At 40.0% G+C, this 18,230-nt stretch overlaps 1 protein-coding gene across 1 annotated transcript in view; it reads right to left on the bottom strand.

The window, feature by feature from the left end:
• Nucleotides 1–11: 11 nt before the first annotated feature.
• Nucleotides 12–18,230, bottom strand: part of PLCXD3 (phosphatidylinositol specific phospholipase C X domain containing 3) — an 87,808-nt gene continuing 69,589 nt past the window's right edge. The window contains exon 3 of the mRNA XM_021551431.3: nt 12–7,395. Within this exon, the coding sequence (XP_021407106.1) occupies nt 7,239–7,395 (157 nt within the window). The 3' untranslated portion in view covers nt 12–7,238. The remainder of the gene's footprint in view (nt 7,396–18,230) is intronic.

Raw genomic sequence — 18,230 nt, forward strand, 5'->3', positions numbered from 1 at the left:
TGAAACAAGAATACAGGTACCAGAGCTTTATTAGATGTTTCACTGGATACAAAGAAACTGGATTTTATATTCCTTTTTTTACTCTAAATACACATTCTTGTCATAAAAATTCACATTTGCTATACAGAACTGTAGGCATTTTTTACACAACATTTATTAAAGTACCATTAAACAGATCCTAAAACGAGAAGGTGCAGCTCTGTGAACCTTTGCGGGCACAACACACAGGGAGCTTCATGTTCTCAGTGTTACACAATCCTCCTTCCCATCAAAACTGAGACAAGTCATTCAAATGCATTAATGCTCACTGGGAATAATAAGGCTTCTGTACAGAGACCCTGAACAGTGTCAGGAGGCAGTGTGGCAATAACATGCTAATAATCATCACCTAGATGATACTAAACTACTGATGACTGAGGCAGTCAAAAACTTAACTGTCCTGGCAAGCCCATACAATTTTTCTTTTTAAAATTGTGGTTTTTACCATGTATTTTTATTTTCAGTAATAGTAATTACACATAACTCCAGGGTTCTGCTTTAAGGATCCCTGCTTCACAGCAAAACTAATTGCAGCTACTTGAGAAATTTCTTCCAAACTGACCTTTGTAGGATCAAAGGCTGAAGGAAGATATTAGTACATGCAATCTTACTTCAGAAACAAAAAAACCCTAAGTGCACCTCCCTCTGAGGAGATACTCATTGGCCAAGGTGACGCCTCTTCAAGAGGATGCATGTGCATAACTTGGAGTGTGTTCATAAACCATCCTGGGACATTAGATGAGGCCCACTTCCAGCTTTTAGCCCTACACACTTAACATCTTATACAACCATGTGGACTGCTATGATGTGCTGAGGCTGACAAATATCTAATATTCACCTGGCAGGTAAAGGGATGTGTACGCACAAGTCCAGATAAGCAGCACTGAGCAGAGGCAAAGGAGAGAAGTGGGAAGATGCTGCATTTTAACTGGACAACTGAAGAGGCTTTGAAATCAGACTTGTGCCTTCCCTCAGTCACTGTTCAGGTGGATCTGACTGAAGCTGACCTCATAGCAAATGTGCTGCTGGAGGGCAGGCACCCTACTCCAACCAGCCAGGCACAAGGTTGACACTCCTTGTGTTTAGTTAGCACCTCCATCCTAATTATTCTTGGCATCAGGCATCTTAAATATAAACCATGAAGGGAGAGCTAGACTTGGCTGTGGGAATAGTACACGAGTCATACCTGTAGGCAATGTTGAGATTCCTAAGTAAGTCCTGCAGGGACAGGGAATTATTATAGTTTGTTTTTTTTTTTTAATTTAAAACTGCCACAATTCCTGAAAGCAGAATGCTGTACATGGGCAAGCCAGGCCATACTGATCAGCCTATGGCATTCACAATTTTTACTAAGGATTTTTTTTTTTTTTTTGATAGGTCCAACCTACACTGGAGCAAAGTTCAAAGCTCTTCCTGCAAATTTAAAGCTATGTTCCAACACAGGACATGAGCAGTATTGCATAGCATCCAGGCACTTCCCTAAAGCCAGGATATCCCCATCCTCCTATCATGACTATATTCCAGAAGATGAATTTGAGGCCACTCAATTACATGATCACAGTTCCTGCTGACATCAGCAGGAGTTGTGTGTGTGCAGAAGTGATTTGATCTATAACACACTGGAAACCATGTCTTTGCCACCTTGTACAGTCAAGGTAGTTGATCAGGCAAACATCCTGTTCTGTATTTACAAATCTGTAAGTGAGCTCCAAGATTTACTCCTTCGTGCCAGAAAGTGAGTGAGTCAGCTCTATGGACAACAACCCTTAGTAACATCTGAAACAGAACTGATAATTACGAGATTTAACAATATTATCCTAATGCATTAAGGCAGGTCACATAACTGCCCTTTTCCTTTAGGATTAATTATTATTTCCTTGTACACTGTAGACAATCCATAATCCCATTTACACACATATCTACGAAACAGCAGCACAGTAAAAACTAAATAGACCACTGAACTCCAAATACTTTAATCAATACATTACACATACTATACAGCATATTTTAACCTCATCATTGGGTAAACATATACATTTCAGAACAACATTGACTGTATGTAACACAGAAGCTACCACTGAGATATGGCAAATACATCATACACTATTAGTTTTTACTTCACTGAAAAGGAATTTAGAACTTTGAAATGGCGTTACCTGAACTCTTGAAATCACCAAATGGCCTAATCAGTTGCTAATAAGTAGTGCTTCATATACTAAATTGAGGATAAACAGCACTGGAACTGTGTTTTCAGGGCATTCTGCTTTCTTTTTTTTTTTTTTTTTTATTTTATTTTGTGGAATTAAGCTCCACAACTTTAAATTTCATTTGCAACATAGCCTATAATTACTACACAGTGACTTTCTGCTCACTCTTACCTCAGGGTAAAGGCTTAGTAACTACTTTGAAGTTAGTAGAAACTGTCTAGATTTGTATCAGTATGACAGAAAGATTGAGCCCAGTGTTCATTCCCTCTCAGCCATGCATGCATATATATTTATATATACACATACATGCTTACATTTAAAAGAATTTTTTGAAATAGCAGGACCTACAAAATCAGAAATCAACAGCAACCAGTATCCAACAGCAAAAGAATGCAAATAATCCACTAATTCTAAAACTACACTCCTGTGGTCTGATTCTGATTCACCCCTCACCATAAAAGGCAGGAACTGCACTCCAGGAACCACCTCCTGTTTGAAGTGGATTTCTGCAGGTTAGATCAGTATGGAACAAATATGTCTTAGCATGTGTAATCTGAAAAATGGAGCCAGGTGGGTTTACACAGCTGAGACATTCAGTGTGTGCAGCACAGTTGCCATTTTTCAAGTATGGGTGAAAAGAAAGGATCAAGTAATCACATGAAACTGCCAGAAAATAAAAGCATTTGGTGCATACATGATGAACATAGTGAGGGGAAAAATAATCAGAAGAAGCAAAAAAAATGTTTTGGCAGTGAATGGCATGACAGTTTGAATAAGTAGATGCTTATACAGATCAATAGTGTAGACAGGTATTTTTCCTTGACGGGCTGAATACAGTCAACTAATTTCCCATGCAAGATTCCTCATACATATGAAGAAACCTTCCAAGTTCATGGGATCAGAATAACACATCTGACCCAACCCAGCAAGCACATTTCTGGTTGAAATCAAAGACAATTTTAGCTGCATATGGGTGGCAAAACTGGGCTCTGGAATGGTCCAGTTGTGCTGCATAGTACTTTCTGGCTTGTTCTTTTTTGGCAAGATCCCCAAACAATGTCAACAGGGAGTGCATCTCTATCAAGACTTAGTTTTAAAACTAAAATGTACAGCTTTAGGCCCTCACAGACGAAATCTTCAGAAGAGCATGGATAGTATATCCCCACATGCACTTGTTTCTTTTAGTAATTAAGGCAAGTTTGTTTACCTGTTCCTAACATAAAGTGCTGTGCTTCTCCAATAGAAAGATCAACAGCTAAATGAAAACTCATTTTTTTCTGACCAGAATTTAAGATTTTGCTAGTATTCTTCCCCATTAATTGAAAAATGATACAATTTGTCTATTATTGTTTCTTGTCAGAGGATTTTTTTTGCTTTGCTTTTACTTTCTATTTATTTCCAAATGAGAATTAGAATAAAACTGACACTAAGCAAACATTTCATAACAATATTAACAAACTCTAGATAGCTCTATACTTATTAATACATATGCAGGCACACACACATAGATTTTTTAAAATATAGCAAAGCATTTGCCTTGAGTACACCTCTGAGCAAGCGAAAAGCCTGGTGTGTCTGGTGTGTTTGAGCAGGGGTACCAGCAGAAACCTGGTGTTGCTGCTCTCAGATCCAACAGAATTTCAGCCAGAATCCAAAAAAAACCCTAATTTTTACTCCACCAAAGGATTCGGACCATTTTACCCTATTAGAATGATAGATTAACTCTTTTGGCTATATTTGAGCAGCTGAAGAATCACAGGAGGAGTTTGGAAAAAACTAACTCCAGCTAAATGGAAAAAAGAGCACTTTACACTACACTGCCAATAAATAAGCAAACATTTTCACTTTTTTTTTCTTTTTTTTAATGTATGACACCTACATAGGTGTGGGTTCAAAATTTATTTTCATGTTTCATTTTATATGTCTGTTACATAAATTTTACTTGGAAAGCCTGTGGAAACCAGAAAGAAAGTCTATAAAGCCATTCTATATCTTGTTTAGTTGTGGGAGAAAGCATTAAAGTCATACCTCTTGTTCAACAAAACCATGATTTGTGACTCTAGGTAAATTTTTGATGCAGTCTGGATGAAGTTTAAATGCCATAAAAAACCTAACTAGCTTAGATCACAGATTTCATTGAGAATGACTTGTACAGTCCTAACCTATACAGAAGAGAATGCTACTGAAAGAGCCATCATAACTTCATAACAGCTGCATGGGTTTTTTTCAAACAAATTTATAGTAGTCCTGCCCAGAACTCCAAAGATCATTAAGCAAGTGTAAAAGGATGTGTGTGTTATACACATACATATATATGTGTCATTATATTACACATACACTTAAATTACTCTTTATTCTACACTCACATGTGCATACACTTTTCCCAAGGCACCCTCTCAGTACAAAACAACTGGAAGTGTTCTTCTTATTCCACTCCCTCAACTAAAGCAAACAAACCCCCCATAATGCTTGTTACCCATCTGTTCAATATGGCCATTTCTGAATTTCTAAACTCTGATGGGAGATAGTAGTCATTGTCATCTGACAGAAAATAGCAATGGACTGTATCATGCAATTCTCTCTTCTCACTCAACCAAAAGTTCTAGTAACTATCAACAGAAATTTGACCTTAATTCTATCACATAAATCCTCATAATATTTCAAAGAACATTTCTTTGTAAGATGTTATAGCATCTATTGTTTTGTACAGATGAGATGTTTTATTTCCAAAGTTATGTACACATGTATTGAATGTATCCAGGAAATAGGACAGCCTGTATTTTATCCAGCGAGGTGTCATACAGTTGCAATGCTCCCATTTCAAATTACTAAGTTTTCCTTTTTCTATTTTTTATATATGTTTCGTTAAAGCCAGAATGATCACTGATTTTGTTGCTGGAACAGTGCCATTCAGTAGATTTGCAATCTTGTGTTATGCAGTATTATATGCCACAGACAATTTAAGGACTATAGATTACTGCTATTAGCTAAAATTGAACTACTACACTCTTTAGTACAGGAACTTTTCACTGATGAAACTGGCACTGATTTTTTGTAATCAATGGAAAAGTGTTCTGCTCATAGCTGCCTTAAAGACAGCTTAGACTGCACCTACTTTTAAGTGCAGTTTCAGTCTTGCAGAAATCAGGTTTCTACCACAGGACAAAATATTGCACATGTTACAGTATGCACAACACACCTTATGCTCAATCTATGCTAAACACAGTCGTTTTCATATTCAAGTTATGGGATCAGGCTCTTACCTGCCTTATAAGATTAATCCTTGGAAGAAGTGGTGCTCAAAGCTGGCCTGTATTCCTGACAGAAACAGGGAAAATATGGACCAGCAGCTGTCCCTTAGAGGTTCATATTGTGACCAGTGTTATTTAATATCTTCACTAATGATGTAGATGAAGGAATCAAATGCACCCTCAGCAAATTTTCAGGAAACACAAAGCTGAATGGTGCTATTAACACACCTGAAGGACGGGATGCCATCCAGATGAACCTGGACAAGCTTGAGAAGTGTGTCCATGAGAATTCATATGATTTAACAAAACTAAGTGCACAGGTAGCCCCTGGTACCAGTGCAGGCTGGGCATGAGCAGACCCAGAGCAGCCCTGCCCAGAAGGGCTTGGGGGTGCTGTGGGTGAGAGGCTGCACATGGCCCGGCCATGGCACTCACAGCCCAGAGAGCCAAACGTGTCCTGGGCTGCATCCAGAGCCCCGTGGGCAGCAGGGGAGGGAGGGGATTCTGCCCCTCTGCTCTGCTCTGCTGAGACCCACCTGGAGCCCTGCATCCAGCCCTGGGCTCTCAGCATAAAAAGGACAAAGACCTGTTGGAGCAAGTCCAGAAGAGGCCATGAAATTGACTGGAGGGATTGAGCACCTCTCCTATGAGGAATGGCTGAGAGAATTGGGATTGTTCCATCTGGAGAAGAGATGACTTTGGGGTGACCTAATTTTGGCGTCCAGTACCCAATGGGAGTCTACAAGAAAAGTGGAGAGAGAGTTTTTACAAGGGCATGTAGTGACAGACAAGGGGGAATGGCTACTGAGAGTAGGTTTAGATTAGATTTTAGGAAAAAATTCTTTGCTGAGGCACTACAACATGTTGCCAAGAGAAGCAGTGGATGCCCCATGCCTGAAAGTGTGTAAGTCAGGCTGGATGGAGCTCAGAGAAACCTGGTCTAGTGAAAAGTGTCCTGCCAATGGCCAGGGTGTTGGAACTAGATGATCATTAAGGTTCCAACCCAGGCCATTCTGTGATTACTGAGTTAGACCAGTATCACATACCTGCTGGCTTGACCTGAGGCAGAGACATTGGAAAACCCCATTTTGAGAATGAAAAGTAAGCAGGATTTCATCTGTGCTTTGTGCAAGCTACACGGTACATGATGTTTACTGTCCACTGATTATGGTACATAACACGTCATGTTTACTGTCCACTGATTATGCATGTGTTAGAAGCAAAACTTTGGATTTATGTCACAAAGGCATTTAAACCTGCAGCTCATTGGTAAATATGATCAGTTAAACCACCTAACAGATGAAATGTAGCAGCTTAAAATTTTGTGCCAGATATACTGTCCTCAGTCTCCTGGTGCAATGCTCACACTGTTGGGAATTCTGCTGTGAGCAGGAAGAGGACAATATATACATCCCCTTGCTCTGAAAACAACAAATTTCTTGGCACTGTTCATAACCACAGAAGACACATGAACCACATTTGGTACCTCATGGAGAACCTGTAAATGGCCTTCTTTTATCAAACACTGTAAACATGTTTAGTTTTGCTCTTCACACTAAACACAAATATGAAAAATGATCATAAATGATGAAAACATTTCCCTTATACCCACCCACTAAAGCCCTAAACACCTCAGTGTGTTACAAGAAGATGAGTGTTTTACAATATAATCCTTTTAGAATACAATCTTCCTTTTTTTTCAAATTCTGAATAATGCAACAACACACATATCACAGTACTATCAAGTAGTGTCATCTTCACCTTCATCCAGAGAATAGTTGAGTTTTATGACTGTGCTGATAAAGTCACCAAGTTCTACAAAATCTGCAGTGATAATATTCACACCACTTTCTCCTGCTTTCTGAGTTCGGACCCACTCCATCATTGCAGGAAGAGCCCTAAGGAGAAAAGAGGAACAATAATTACTCATAAATCAGTGAGACAAATGCACCAAGGAAGTATTTACTGACAGTGTCTCCCATTGATCTTACTTGGTTCCTAAGGGAAAGAAACCAGTGAAACAGGACACAGGTCACTGCTCAAGCTTTTTAAAAACTCATTTTAATTTTCATTCTCTGAGAAAATAATATGTTGATTGCACTTCAGCTTCTCCAGTGAAAAAGAATGGCAGGAAGATCCTTCCTTAGAAGGCTTAGAGTAATTATTAATTTTGCCTAGGCACAAGGCAAAATTGGACCATGGGCCAGATACTTTTTGATATCATCTGGCCATATGACTGCAAGGGAATTGCTTATGGAAAAGCCAGTAACAGAGAACTCAAGCCATTTGCAAAGAAATTTTGATGCACTCAAGGAACTGCTGAAAATAGCATTTTGAGGAACACAGAAATAACCATGATTCCTACAATATAAGTACAGCATATACCTGCACTTCTTTCTTCACCAGTACTGATACCCAAGCCATCAATTAATTAGACTTAATAATGAACTAGTGGTTAGTAACTGAAACAGAAAGCACCCTATCAACTCTTTTCTAAGATGGCAGATTTTAATTATGTCAGATCCTTAGCACAGGAATTCTGGGGTCTAAAGGATATCTGTCTAACTTTGCTTCTGAGTATAAAGAAATTTTTCTGACATTTTTCTGTGCAAATACAAACTAATAATCACAAGAAATATCTGTGAGAAAAAAAAAAAGGCTCCTTAGCCCTGCTGAGACTGCCAAGCAGCAAAATCCAGTTTTTAGAAGAAAGAAGTTAACAGAGTTCAAAAAAAATAAGGTATATATTTTTCAGAGAAAGGGTATTTTTCAGAGAAAGGGCATTTTTCAAAGAAAGGGTAATTGACCATTGGTACAAAATCCAAATGACTGTGACAAACTCTGCAGCAGTCTTTAAATCAAGCCTGGGTATAGTTCCAGAATTATACTTTTGGTCAACCTCAAGCTGATGAGTTAAATAAAAGAACCTGAAGTCTGGGCAAGGCTGCAGTTGGTTTAGATGAACATTGTGTTCTCACTTTGCTCTAAGATCTATAAATCTGTGATTTCTTCTAAACCAGCATGTTGTGCAGCCTTTTTCACAGACACAAGGTACATGGAAAATTTTCATCTGAAAGTAATGAAGGTGAACATGTTGAACCAATATATTCTCTCAATAGCTTTAAGAAAACAGATCTAAAAAAAAGAGAACTATTAGCAGACAGAGATTGTACTTGTCAGTGGATACTACAATCAGACAGTTTTAAAAATAATTTAATACAGAATAAAACCCAAGCAGCTAAAATTATTCCTCTCTATGATTTCACAGAACAATACCAAGGTTTTATTTCACCAAAATGTACTTGAATCTGCTGCAAGATCCACATATCAGCAATACATTTTATTTCAGTCATTGATTTAGTATGACTGAAGCACTCGTATGCCCATCAGCTCATAAAACCAAACTCAAGCATTCTGCTGTTTATGAACCCCCAGCATTTTTAGATGTAAGTTTATGTAATACTGGAAAGCTGTAGAACTGTAACAGGGCAAAGGTCAGGTGTTAAATACCTGGCAATGCCTGGACTGCTTGAAAAGATCTGCAAGCAATCAGAACCAGGGCAGATCTCAGCAGAACAGCATAGACCACCAAGGTGACAAAAGGCAGCTCAGAGCACCTGTAACTTCCACTGCATCTTCACATCTAAAAGGTACTGCTAAGCTCTGCACAAAGATACAAGGTTGAACATATGAGATGGCAGTATGTTGCTTTTGTATTTAATACCATCCTATTTAAGACCAAAGAGTTAGAGGTTTAAAGGTCAACTGATTCATTGTAGGCAGGCAAAAATCCTTCCTTCCGCCTTTCCTCCCTTCCCTTCCCTTCCCTTCCCTTCCCTTCCCTTCCCTTCCCTTCCCTTCCCTTCCCTTCCCTTCCCTTCCCTTCCCTTCCCTTCCCTTCCCTTCCCTTCCCTTCCCTTCCCTTCCCTTCCCTTCCCTTCCCTTCCCTTCCCTTCCCTTCCCTTCCCTTCCCTTCCCTTCCCTTCCCTTCCCTTCCCTCCTTCCTTCCTTCCTTCCTTCCTTCCTTCCTTCCTTCCTTCCTTCCTTCCTTCCTCTCCCTCCGCCTCCGCCTCCCCTCCCTTTCCTTTCTCCCTCCCTCCCTGACAACTTTGATCTTTTCCTCCCCCTTGAAGCACAATTAACTTCTTTTGCCATCTTTCACTTGTTCTGAAGCTGGTTCTGATACCATTCTTCCCATCATAGTGTTTGCTGTCCATACACTCACCCACATTGACTAAAATACTATTTTCCTTTTCTTGATGTGTTCTTAGTAAGTCAGACTCCACCAAACAGTCATGCTTCCTTTTGATTTAGGGCTTTATCCTAAAGTCAGCATGCCTTGCCATTTCATCCACAGTTGGCTTGGTTAGTTGAAGGGTTTATTTTTGTTTTACTGATATTTCATCCACAAGACATGACCCTCTGCTCATACATAAATTGCTAGATAAAGTCACAGAAATCTTTTGTTCATGAGACTAAAAAGCATTTAAAGATAAGTCAGGAATGAATCACATTATCAAATAAAAGCTTATTTGCATATCAAAGCTAAATAACACAATCCTATTTTAAAAAAAGAAGCTGAAGAAAAGATTCCACTGACCTTAAAGATTTGATGTAGGCTCTGTAGCTCTGTTTATTTTGTTTAATACAAAAACCATACAGATTATCTCTTTCCCGTGTGCCATCTTGAGAGTGGATTACACCAACGACTCTTAAAAACCACATGTTGCTCAGTTTCAGTGTTTATCTCAAATGCTCACAATAATTATTAGAATAAGCCTGCTTTAATATTCCTTGGGGTGCCTTTGTGGTAGCAGTACAAACCTTGTTCACCCTGCCTTGTAATTTCCAAATTGTGCCTCAAACTAGTGATTGTTGTCACCAAGGGTTTTACTCAGGCGAACAAACCACCTGTGACTGAGCTCACAAAAGCCCACTACATACCATAGTCTTCATAGATATTCTTACGTGGTTCTCTGTCAGACATAGGGGAACCTTCTAGAAGCTTCTCATAGAAGCCACCCCTGTAGCACCCCCCTCTACCAAGACCATATTATGCAAACCCAATTCCTCTTGCTGGTTTGGTAAGAAATGATTTTATGCACGAGCATATAGACAGAAGCCTCTCAGCCTGCAAAGGGGCATCACTGCTTCTGTGTTAGGCAGGTCATGGCTCACCAATGGAGGATATCTTTGGGATGCCTCCCATAGCTGGTACAGTCCAGCTCTTATGGCCACAATCCCTGATCTCACAAGGAATCATTTCTAACCCCTACAGGTTCCAAAGCCAGCATGTTACCCAGAGCCACCTGCACACATGTGCTGCTTGTCTGCACAGAGCCAGGGAGGAGAGTAGGTGTGATCCTCCACAAGACCTGCGCCAGGAAAAAGAGAGGAGTCCTCTCCTCTTACCTCGCTTCCTGGGGCACTGCTTTCATTCTGCTGCAGTCCCTCTGACCTGGGTTGGAGTTGGCCAGATCTGATGCTGACAGGCCACTGCAGCCCTGCCCCACAAACCAGCATCTGAAGTCAATTAGTTTTTCCACATCCCTGGTGGAAACAGAAGGGTTAATGGAACCAGTCATCTAGGGAGAGCAAAGACACAAGGCTGGGGGGCTTGAGTACTGGCAGGGAAGGAGGTGAGCAGCATATTACCTCGATTTGGATTGAGATCAGCAATCTTGGTGATAAATTTTCTGGCCTGAAGGTCTGTGTAAAGTATTTAATTTCTTTTCATGAGCTGGAAGTGAGGAGGTGCCAGACAGCTGCCCCTCACTGCCAGGATGGTGGGAGCAAAGCCATGTGGACTGGCTGATGTGAAAGGACCTCATGGGAGCCACCACCACTGCACCTCCACAGAACCAGACAGATGCACCACCTGTGAAGCTCAGCAGCCTACTAGAACAGCATTTCCACCTGCCAAAGACTTCATGAGAACGGGGATAGTAGAGGAAATCTGGGTGGTAAGGATCTATCTCTGCTGGATAATTCAGTCACACAGAGATACTTGATGTGGCTGATTCTCTTCTGAGATCTACATTTTTATCTCGGGTGGCACCTCACTAGGTTAGTCAGAGGTAATCATAACTTGGATATGACCTGTGTACAAGTATGGTTTACACCATGACTGCAAGCATGCAAGCATGCCCCATGCCCCAACATCACCAATCTCAGCCTTTTTTTTTTTTTTTTTTTTTTAATAGAGGAGCCATGTAGTTTCTAATATGGCATTGCTACAGCAATTTTCACTTACAACACAATAAAATCTAGGCTCAGCTTTTACACTTATTTTATTATATTTGCTTGCTTATATAAGCAGAAAAGTGCACATATTTATTTTTAAGTTTTTCTCCTCTTTCGGGAACCATTTTCTGATAAATTAGAGATCTGCTGAGAAATACTGTCCTCAACTACAAAACAGGCATAGCCCTTTTTAAAGTTACTGAATATTCAATACCTCTTTCTCCTTTTTTATTTAATCTATCAAAGCTCTCAAGTGACTTCAATGGCATTGAATTTTGCTCAAAAATAATAATTAAGCATTCAAGTTGCTTCAGTTCAAGCAGTAAAATCATGAGTTCCATTAAAATCTTTCAGAAAGAAAATATGACCTAATTATTTGTATTTGCTTTTAAAAAACTGTTCTTAGGCTATTTTTGTTCAGAAAGAAGCTTGGTTATTTGTTTTTTTTAATGCCTGAGTCATGAAAGCCTGACAGTGTGACAGAAGACTAATGACAGCAGTGGTGTAAGACAGGACCTCCCGTGGCGGAACAGCCGTTCCTCTCTGCAGAGCTTTCACAGGAGAGGAGAAGGAAAACCAACTTCACAAACACAAAACAGAATGGCTATTCACTGTTTAATGAGAGTTTGATCACTAAAGGCAGAGAACATGTTTTCTTCTGGAGTGCAGGGAGTCAGTACAACCTAATCCACAGTGAGAAATTGGTCCCATTCACAAGGTGTGATGCTGCCGAGCACTAAGTGCCTGCTCCCAGTAACACCAGTGAGAACTGCAGCAGGTCTCCAAGTTCAGGGCAAAGTGACATGTAGCATTTCTTCCCTCCCCAGTGAAGCACACACCCTGCTCCCTGCAGCCTTTTGCAAAGAGGTGTTATGACTGAACAAAACCAGCACCCATTTGCATGAGACTGTGCTTACACAAGCCTGATTCAGAGTCCCTGAATTCCCTAATTTCCTTGCTCTCCATTCAATTTTACCACTGTCTGCAACAACACTGAATTCATAGCAGTAATTCAGCATATGCTCACCTGGGCTTTTCAAGGATGCTGAGAAATCATCGCTCCAGTGGGAGCAGTGGATTTCCTGTCTGTCACTGAAGCATGAAAATCACGACTGGAAAGAACTTTGCAAAGTCATCCAAGTTCATCCAGCTCACCTTGAGCAGGATCAACTGCACAAAGATCAATGATAAAAACCACTTCTGGTTTGGTTTAATCTATTTACAAGCCCCCAGTGAGGGAGATGTTACAGCCTTTCTGTGTATTTAGAGCAACCCTATACATATATCCTTATACATCCTCATTTGCTTCACCTGGAGTACCCAGAAATAACGGCATTGTGGCACGCTGCTCAAGAGTGTTCACCATGCTCTCATTCTGCTCTTGCTGCAGATTTACTCTGCATCTGTAAATAAGTTTCCCTGGAAAGGATGAGCCTTAAGCATCATTCCACACTACATCATTCTACCATAATTTTCTCTGTAGCAAAACTACTTTAAAAGTTCCTCCTCTTCTATAAGCTAGTCATTTGTTTCCACTCCCTGATCAAAATTTACAATTCTCTCAGTTGTGCTAATAACCTGTAGAGGCAAAATTAACACAGCATGTAGAAATGGTCTGAATTAACAGAAATAGAACAAGTGGTTTTGCTCTCCCTCTGTCACTGATTCATTGACAAGTTTTGGTTTGTAACAGGTCCTTGCTAATTGTTGAAATGTGACAAGCAAGGAACAAATGAACTGAAGCACAGAGATTTACATGAACTCAGCACAAAAGGCTGGAAAGGAACTCCTCAGATGTACTTCCACACCTCTTGGATCCTCTTTAGGTAGCAGTAGCATTGTCATAAAATTGGTATTACCAAGGTCAGATTGACTCAAGCCAGAAAATTTGAGCAACATTGAGTGGGAATTTCTTTCCCTGGATCTTGAGTGGACATTACTGCATGTGAGCTGCTATGTTGCAATAACTACCTACATTAGTATCTAATAACCTTGAATTTATTCTTCTGAAAAACTTGTCTGTAATTTAGTCATCCTCACTTATTTTATACAATTTGGAAATTCATCTATTCAAATGACACAGACAAGCATGTTGGGGTCAGATGCATCAGTGTAATTATTTTAGCAGCATACTCTGCAGAGACACCAAGGCCTAGATGTCTTCCTTCTCAGATTGAACTGAAATTGGCTTTCTGGGTTTCATTTATAAAGGGAGACGGAAATGAGCTCAAAAGGAATATTCCTGCTCTTCCTTCAAAAAGTATTATGTCAGCTGAATTTGTTAAACCTACACCTTGTAAAAAAATCCAATGGGATATTTAATATCTGAAGATAATTAATGTTCAACATCCCATTTTTCCTTTATTCCTTGCTTTTAGCCATTGCATCTAGAGCATTAACTAATAGCGTTAGGAATGCAGGAAGGAGGAAAAGGACCCAGTGGACACTGTAGTATAAAAGATCTCTTTACAGAGACAACTCTGGTATCTTGGCTACTTTCTTGGAAAATGCAGTAGGAAACTGAAGTGGCAAAGACTGAGCTAAACGTCTGAGCTGCTGCCATACAAACCATGGTGTTCAGCTTTTACGTTATGACTGAAAAAGGCTTGTAAAACATGTAGTTACCACAAGAGCCAAAGGATTTAAAGGAAAAGTACTACTTTCAACTAAGGGATAGCATCCAGAGGGACCTTGACAGACTTGAGAGGCAGGTCTGTGCAAACCTCATAAAGTTCAAGGTCAAAGGCAAGGTTTTGCACATGGGTCAGGTTTTGCACAGGCTGGGGGCTGATGGGGTTGAGAGCAATCCAACAGGGATATACTTGGGGGTGTTGGTGGATGAGAAACTCCACATGACCCAGCAATGTCTTGCAAGTTGTCTTGCAGCCCAGAAAGACAACCTGGGCTGCATTCAGAGCAGTGTGGCTAGGAGATGGGAAGAGGGGATTCTGCCCCTCAGCTCCACTGGGGTGAAACTGCACCTGGGCTGGACTAAGTCCAGAGGAGGCCATGAAGATGATGGCCTGAAGAAGAAGGCTGGAGTACCTCTCCAGTGAGCACAATCTGAAAAAATTGGGATTGTTCAGCATGAAGAGAAAGCTTTAGGGAGACTAGAGAGCATGTTCCAGTACCTAAATGAGGCTTACAGGAAAGCTGAAGAGGGATTCTTCACAAGGGAAAAAGAGCAGATTTAGAATAGATGTTAGGAAGTAATTTTTTACCATGAGGGTGGTGAAGCACTGAAACAGAGAAGTCACAGGTGCCCCATACCTGGAAGTATTCAAGTCCAGCTTGGACAGGGCTTTGAGCAAACAAATCTAGTGGAAAGTGTCCCTGCCCATGGCAAGGGCTGGCACAGGATGACCTGTAAAAGGCCTCTTACAACACAAACCATTCTAAGATTTTATGTTAATCAGTTATCCCTTGGATATCACAGAGTGGTGATCAGGGAGGTCAGAGTGGTGTTCATCCCTTTCAACCTCTTGTAGTACAAACAAAAAGCTTGAACACTCATTAACACAGGTACCTGGATGAGGCATATTTTATCTGCATGAAACAGCTGGTCCTGCTCCCAGCTCCACATGGAAATCTGAGTGTTTAAGAAATACTAAAAAATACACATAAATGACAATATGCCTGGAATATGGAAACTGGAACTGGAACTTATTCCACTGTCTGTGAAACAGAACACCTCTGCTTTATAGAAGAAAATGTCTGTCACCAGTCAATGGAACAGCTACAGGTTTGGGGTTTTTTTCATCCCTTATCTTCTAGTTCTTTAAAAAATGAATTATGATTTATTCATACAACCATTACACTTGAATCCCTGTATTAAAGTATCCAAATCAGGTGTTAGAGTCTGACAGCAGAGCTAGAACTCCTTTGACACAGATGTATGTTGTAGCCAGTACCAGACCATTCATAGCCAAGGGCTTTTCTTCCACCAGATTCAGCCAAGGGCTCTTTTCTCCAGGAGCTGCCACCATGTGTTATCTGGGCTCTTTCAAAGAGCTCTCTTGCTAAGGAACTTATTTGGGTACTCGAGGTGTAGAACTGTTCAGCTACCACTCATTTTGGAGTTTCATTGGCTGCTGCTGCCTCGTCTCCTTGTTACAAAACTCACATTCTTGAAAATGTAAAATTTGAATGATTCAAGAAAGACAGAGATTTAGAGGGGGAAAAAAAATATAAGGTAGTGCATGGAGAAAATACTCTGAAATTTAATGTGGGGAACAATGAAAGAGAATCTCCCACATCAAAGAAGAGGTGATTTTTACAAGCAGTTAGCCCTGCCCAGAACCTTGAAACACAGATTAATTATCAGAGTGATCATGCAAATCCCACTTTTGAGTAACAGGAAGTCAGTAAAAAGGATGTAACATTACCAGAGAAAGCAGAGCAGGTAGCTGAAGGGCAAGGTTTACTTAAGAAACTTCTGACTGCCAGCACTCTTTCTCTGCTGTACAGCTTGTTACAGTTTCGCACATCACTGCAGTTCCACTGACATCATTGCTAAAACAAATCTAAATTACTTAAGTAAATAGATAAAATGTGAAATTTTTTTCAGACTAATAGTGTAGCCTGAAAAACTGCTTCTTCCTGCAGATACCTTAAATGAAAGTGAATCACAACAATATTTTAATTCTTTGCTATTGAATACAGAGACTACAAAAAAGTAAAAATCTGTAGATAACTTGTTCAGTATATTCCACAATATGTTATTCATAAAAACATACGCAGAATAATTAATATGGAAGGCAAAGTTCAAAAATGCAAGGAAAACAACCATATTCAAATAAGAGAAAGTCACAGTAAAGAGCTGCATCTTATGGTGTTTCCAGGAGTTTAATAATTTCTTACAGTTTAGAATAAAGGTGCAAATGTAGTTTGTTCATGAAACATTCAGCAAACAGATTATGATGAAGTAATCCACCTAATAAAGTTGAAAGGGAAAATTATAAGAGAAATAATTACCTCCAAAGAAGGGAAATAGTAGTTTTTCATCCCTACTGCTATTTGGACAGCAAGAGGCCAAGAATATAGTAAGGGTTTCAGGCAGCACATCCAAGTAACAGAAATTGGGCATAATTACAGCTCTGATTTGAATGATGTTGTGATTAGAACAAGTCAGAAAATTAGATGGTGGAAACAAAATGACATAGGAACACACAGTTTTTCAGTTAATTAAAAATATATTAAAAGTGTAGCTCATGTTCAGCATAGCCAATTAAACATTCTTTTCTCACTCTTTGGTCTCTTAAAACTGTCAAAACACTTCAATATTTCTAAAACACTAAGGTTGAAAATATCACATGTAAATGTTTTCTTACATATTTTTTCTCATATACAACTGGTTTTCAAGTTTGTCCCCATTTCACAACTAGAATCAACAACATTCACAATTCTGTTTTCCCAGCATATTTCATTTAGCCCACAAACTCCTCTCTGCTGTACCTCTCTACACCTGAGGCATTACTTCTTCTGCTTTCTTGTTTCTGTTTTTTTTTCTTCACCAAGCCTTCATCTGCAAGGCTGGCTTTATCATTTCCATTGCAAGGCACATACCAAATGGACTCACAGCATATATAATAAGGATACTTATTTCACTGCAGTCATGGCCACCTCTAGTGCTGCGGTGCCCCCAAACCCCAGCCTGGTGCCTGGACCACAGGCACACACCTATTAACTCCTCCACAAAAACTGCTTCACCTCACCACAGAGAAGGCTCAAACTACTTATTATAATTTATACATCTTCTGGCTTCTAGCTCTGGACTCCCACAGCTAAACCATCTTTGTTAATCAGCTGGATCCCAGAGGCACTATCCTCTTAAATAGCATCCTGGGCATTGCTGCAAATCATTTACTAGGAGCAGCCTTCCCAGAGCTATTCCTCATTCATTCCTACTTAAGTTTCCTCACAACCTAGAATTAACAAGCCCAAAGCACTCATATGATAAACCCTTTACTATGTCAATTATAATTATCCAAAATGCAGTACCCAGGAGATATTATAAAATAGTCACTGCTCTTTTACAATGAGAAAATGTTTGTCCTGGATACAGCTGGTGGAGACAAGCTCACCAGGTTATCTTTCTGCCAAGGTGAGAACTGTGCTCCTAACACAGACTTCTCTGACTTCTAAATAATCAGTGGGGACATGAATAAATACTGCACCTGTTTCCCCACCCCCACATGGGAGCTCCCATCCCACGTCTCAAGACCAGAGTTCTCCCAGGGTTCCCACAAGCAGACCAGCAGGGAGCAGAACACAGTGACATCCTGTCTTCCTGTCCCCAGTGACAAAGCTATTGCCATGGTAAGGCACTTTGGTAAGGCAAATGAGCAGCCACGACATTCTCTTGTAGAATGGTGTCTGGGAGGAACTTGCTAACTAGTGATCTCTGTTCCTCTTTCAAAAGTTGATGAAGCTCATCTTAGAAGCAGTCTGTTTTCTCACTCCCACTTTTCCAGCTTGAAAACTTCACTGT

Source organism: Lonchura striata, chromosome Z (assembly GCF_050655825.1).
Source record: "Lonchura striata isolate lonStrDom1 chromosome Z, ASM5065582v1, whole genome shotgun sequence".
Classification (NCBI taxonomy): domain Eukaryota; kingdom Metazoa; phylum Chordata; class Aves; order Passeriformes; family Estrildidae; genus Lonchura; species Lonchura striata.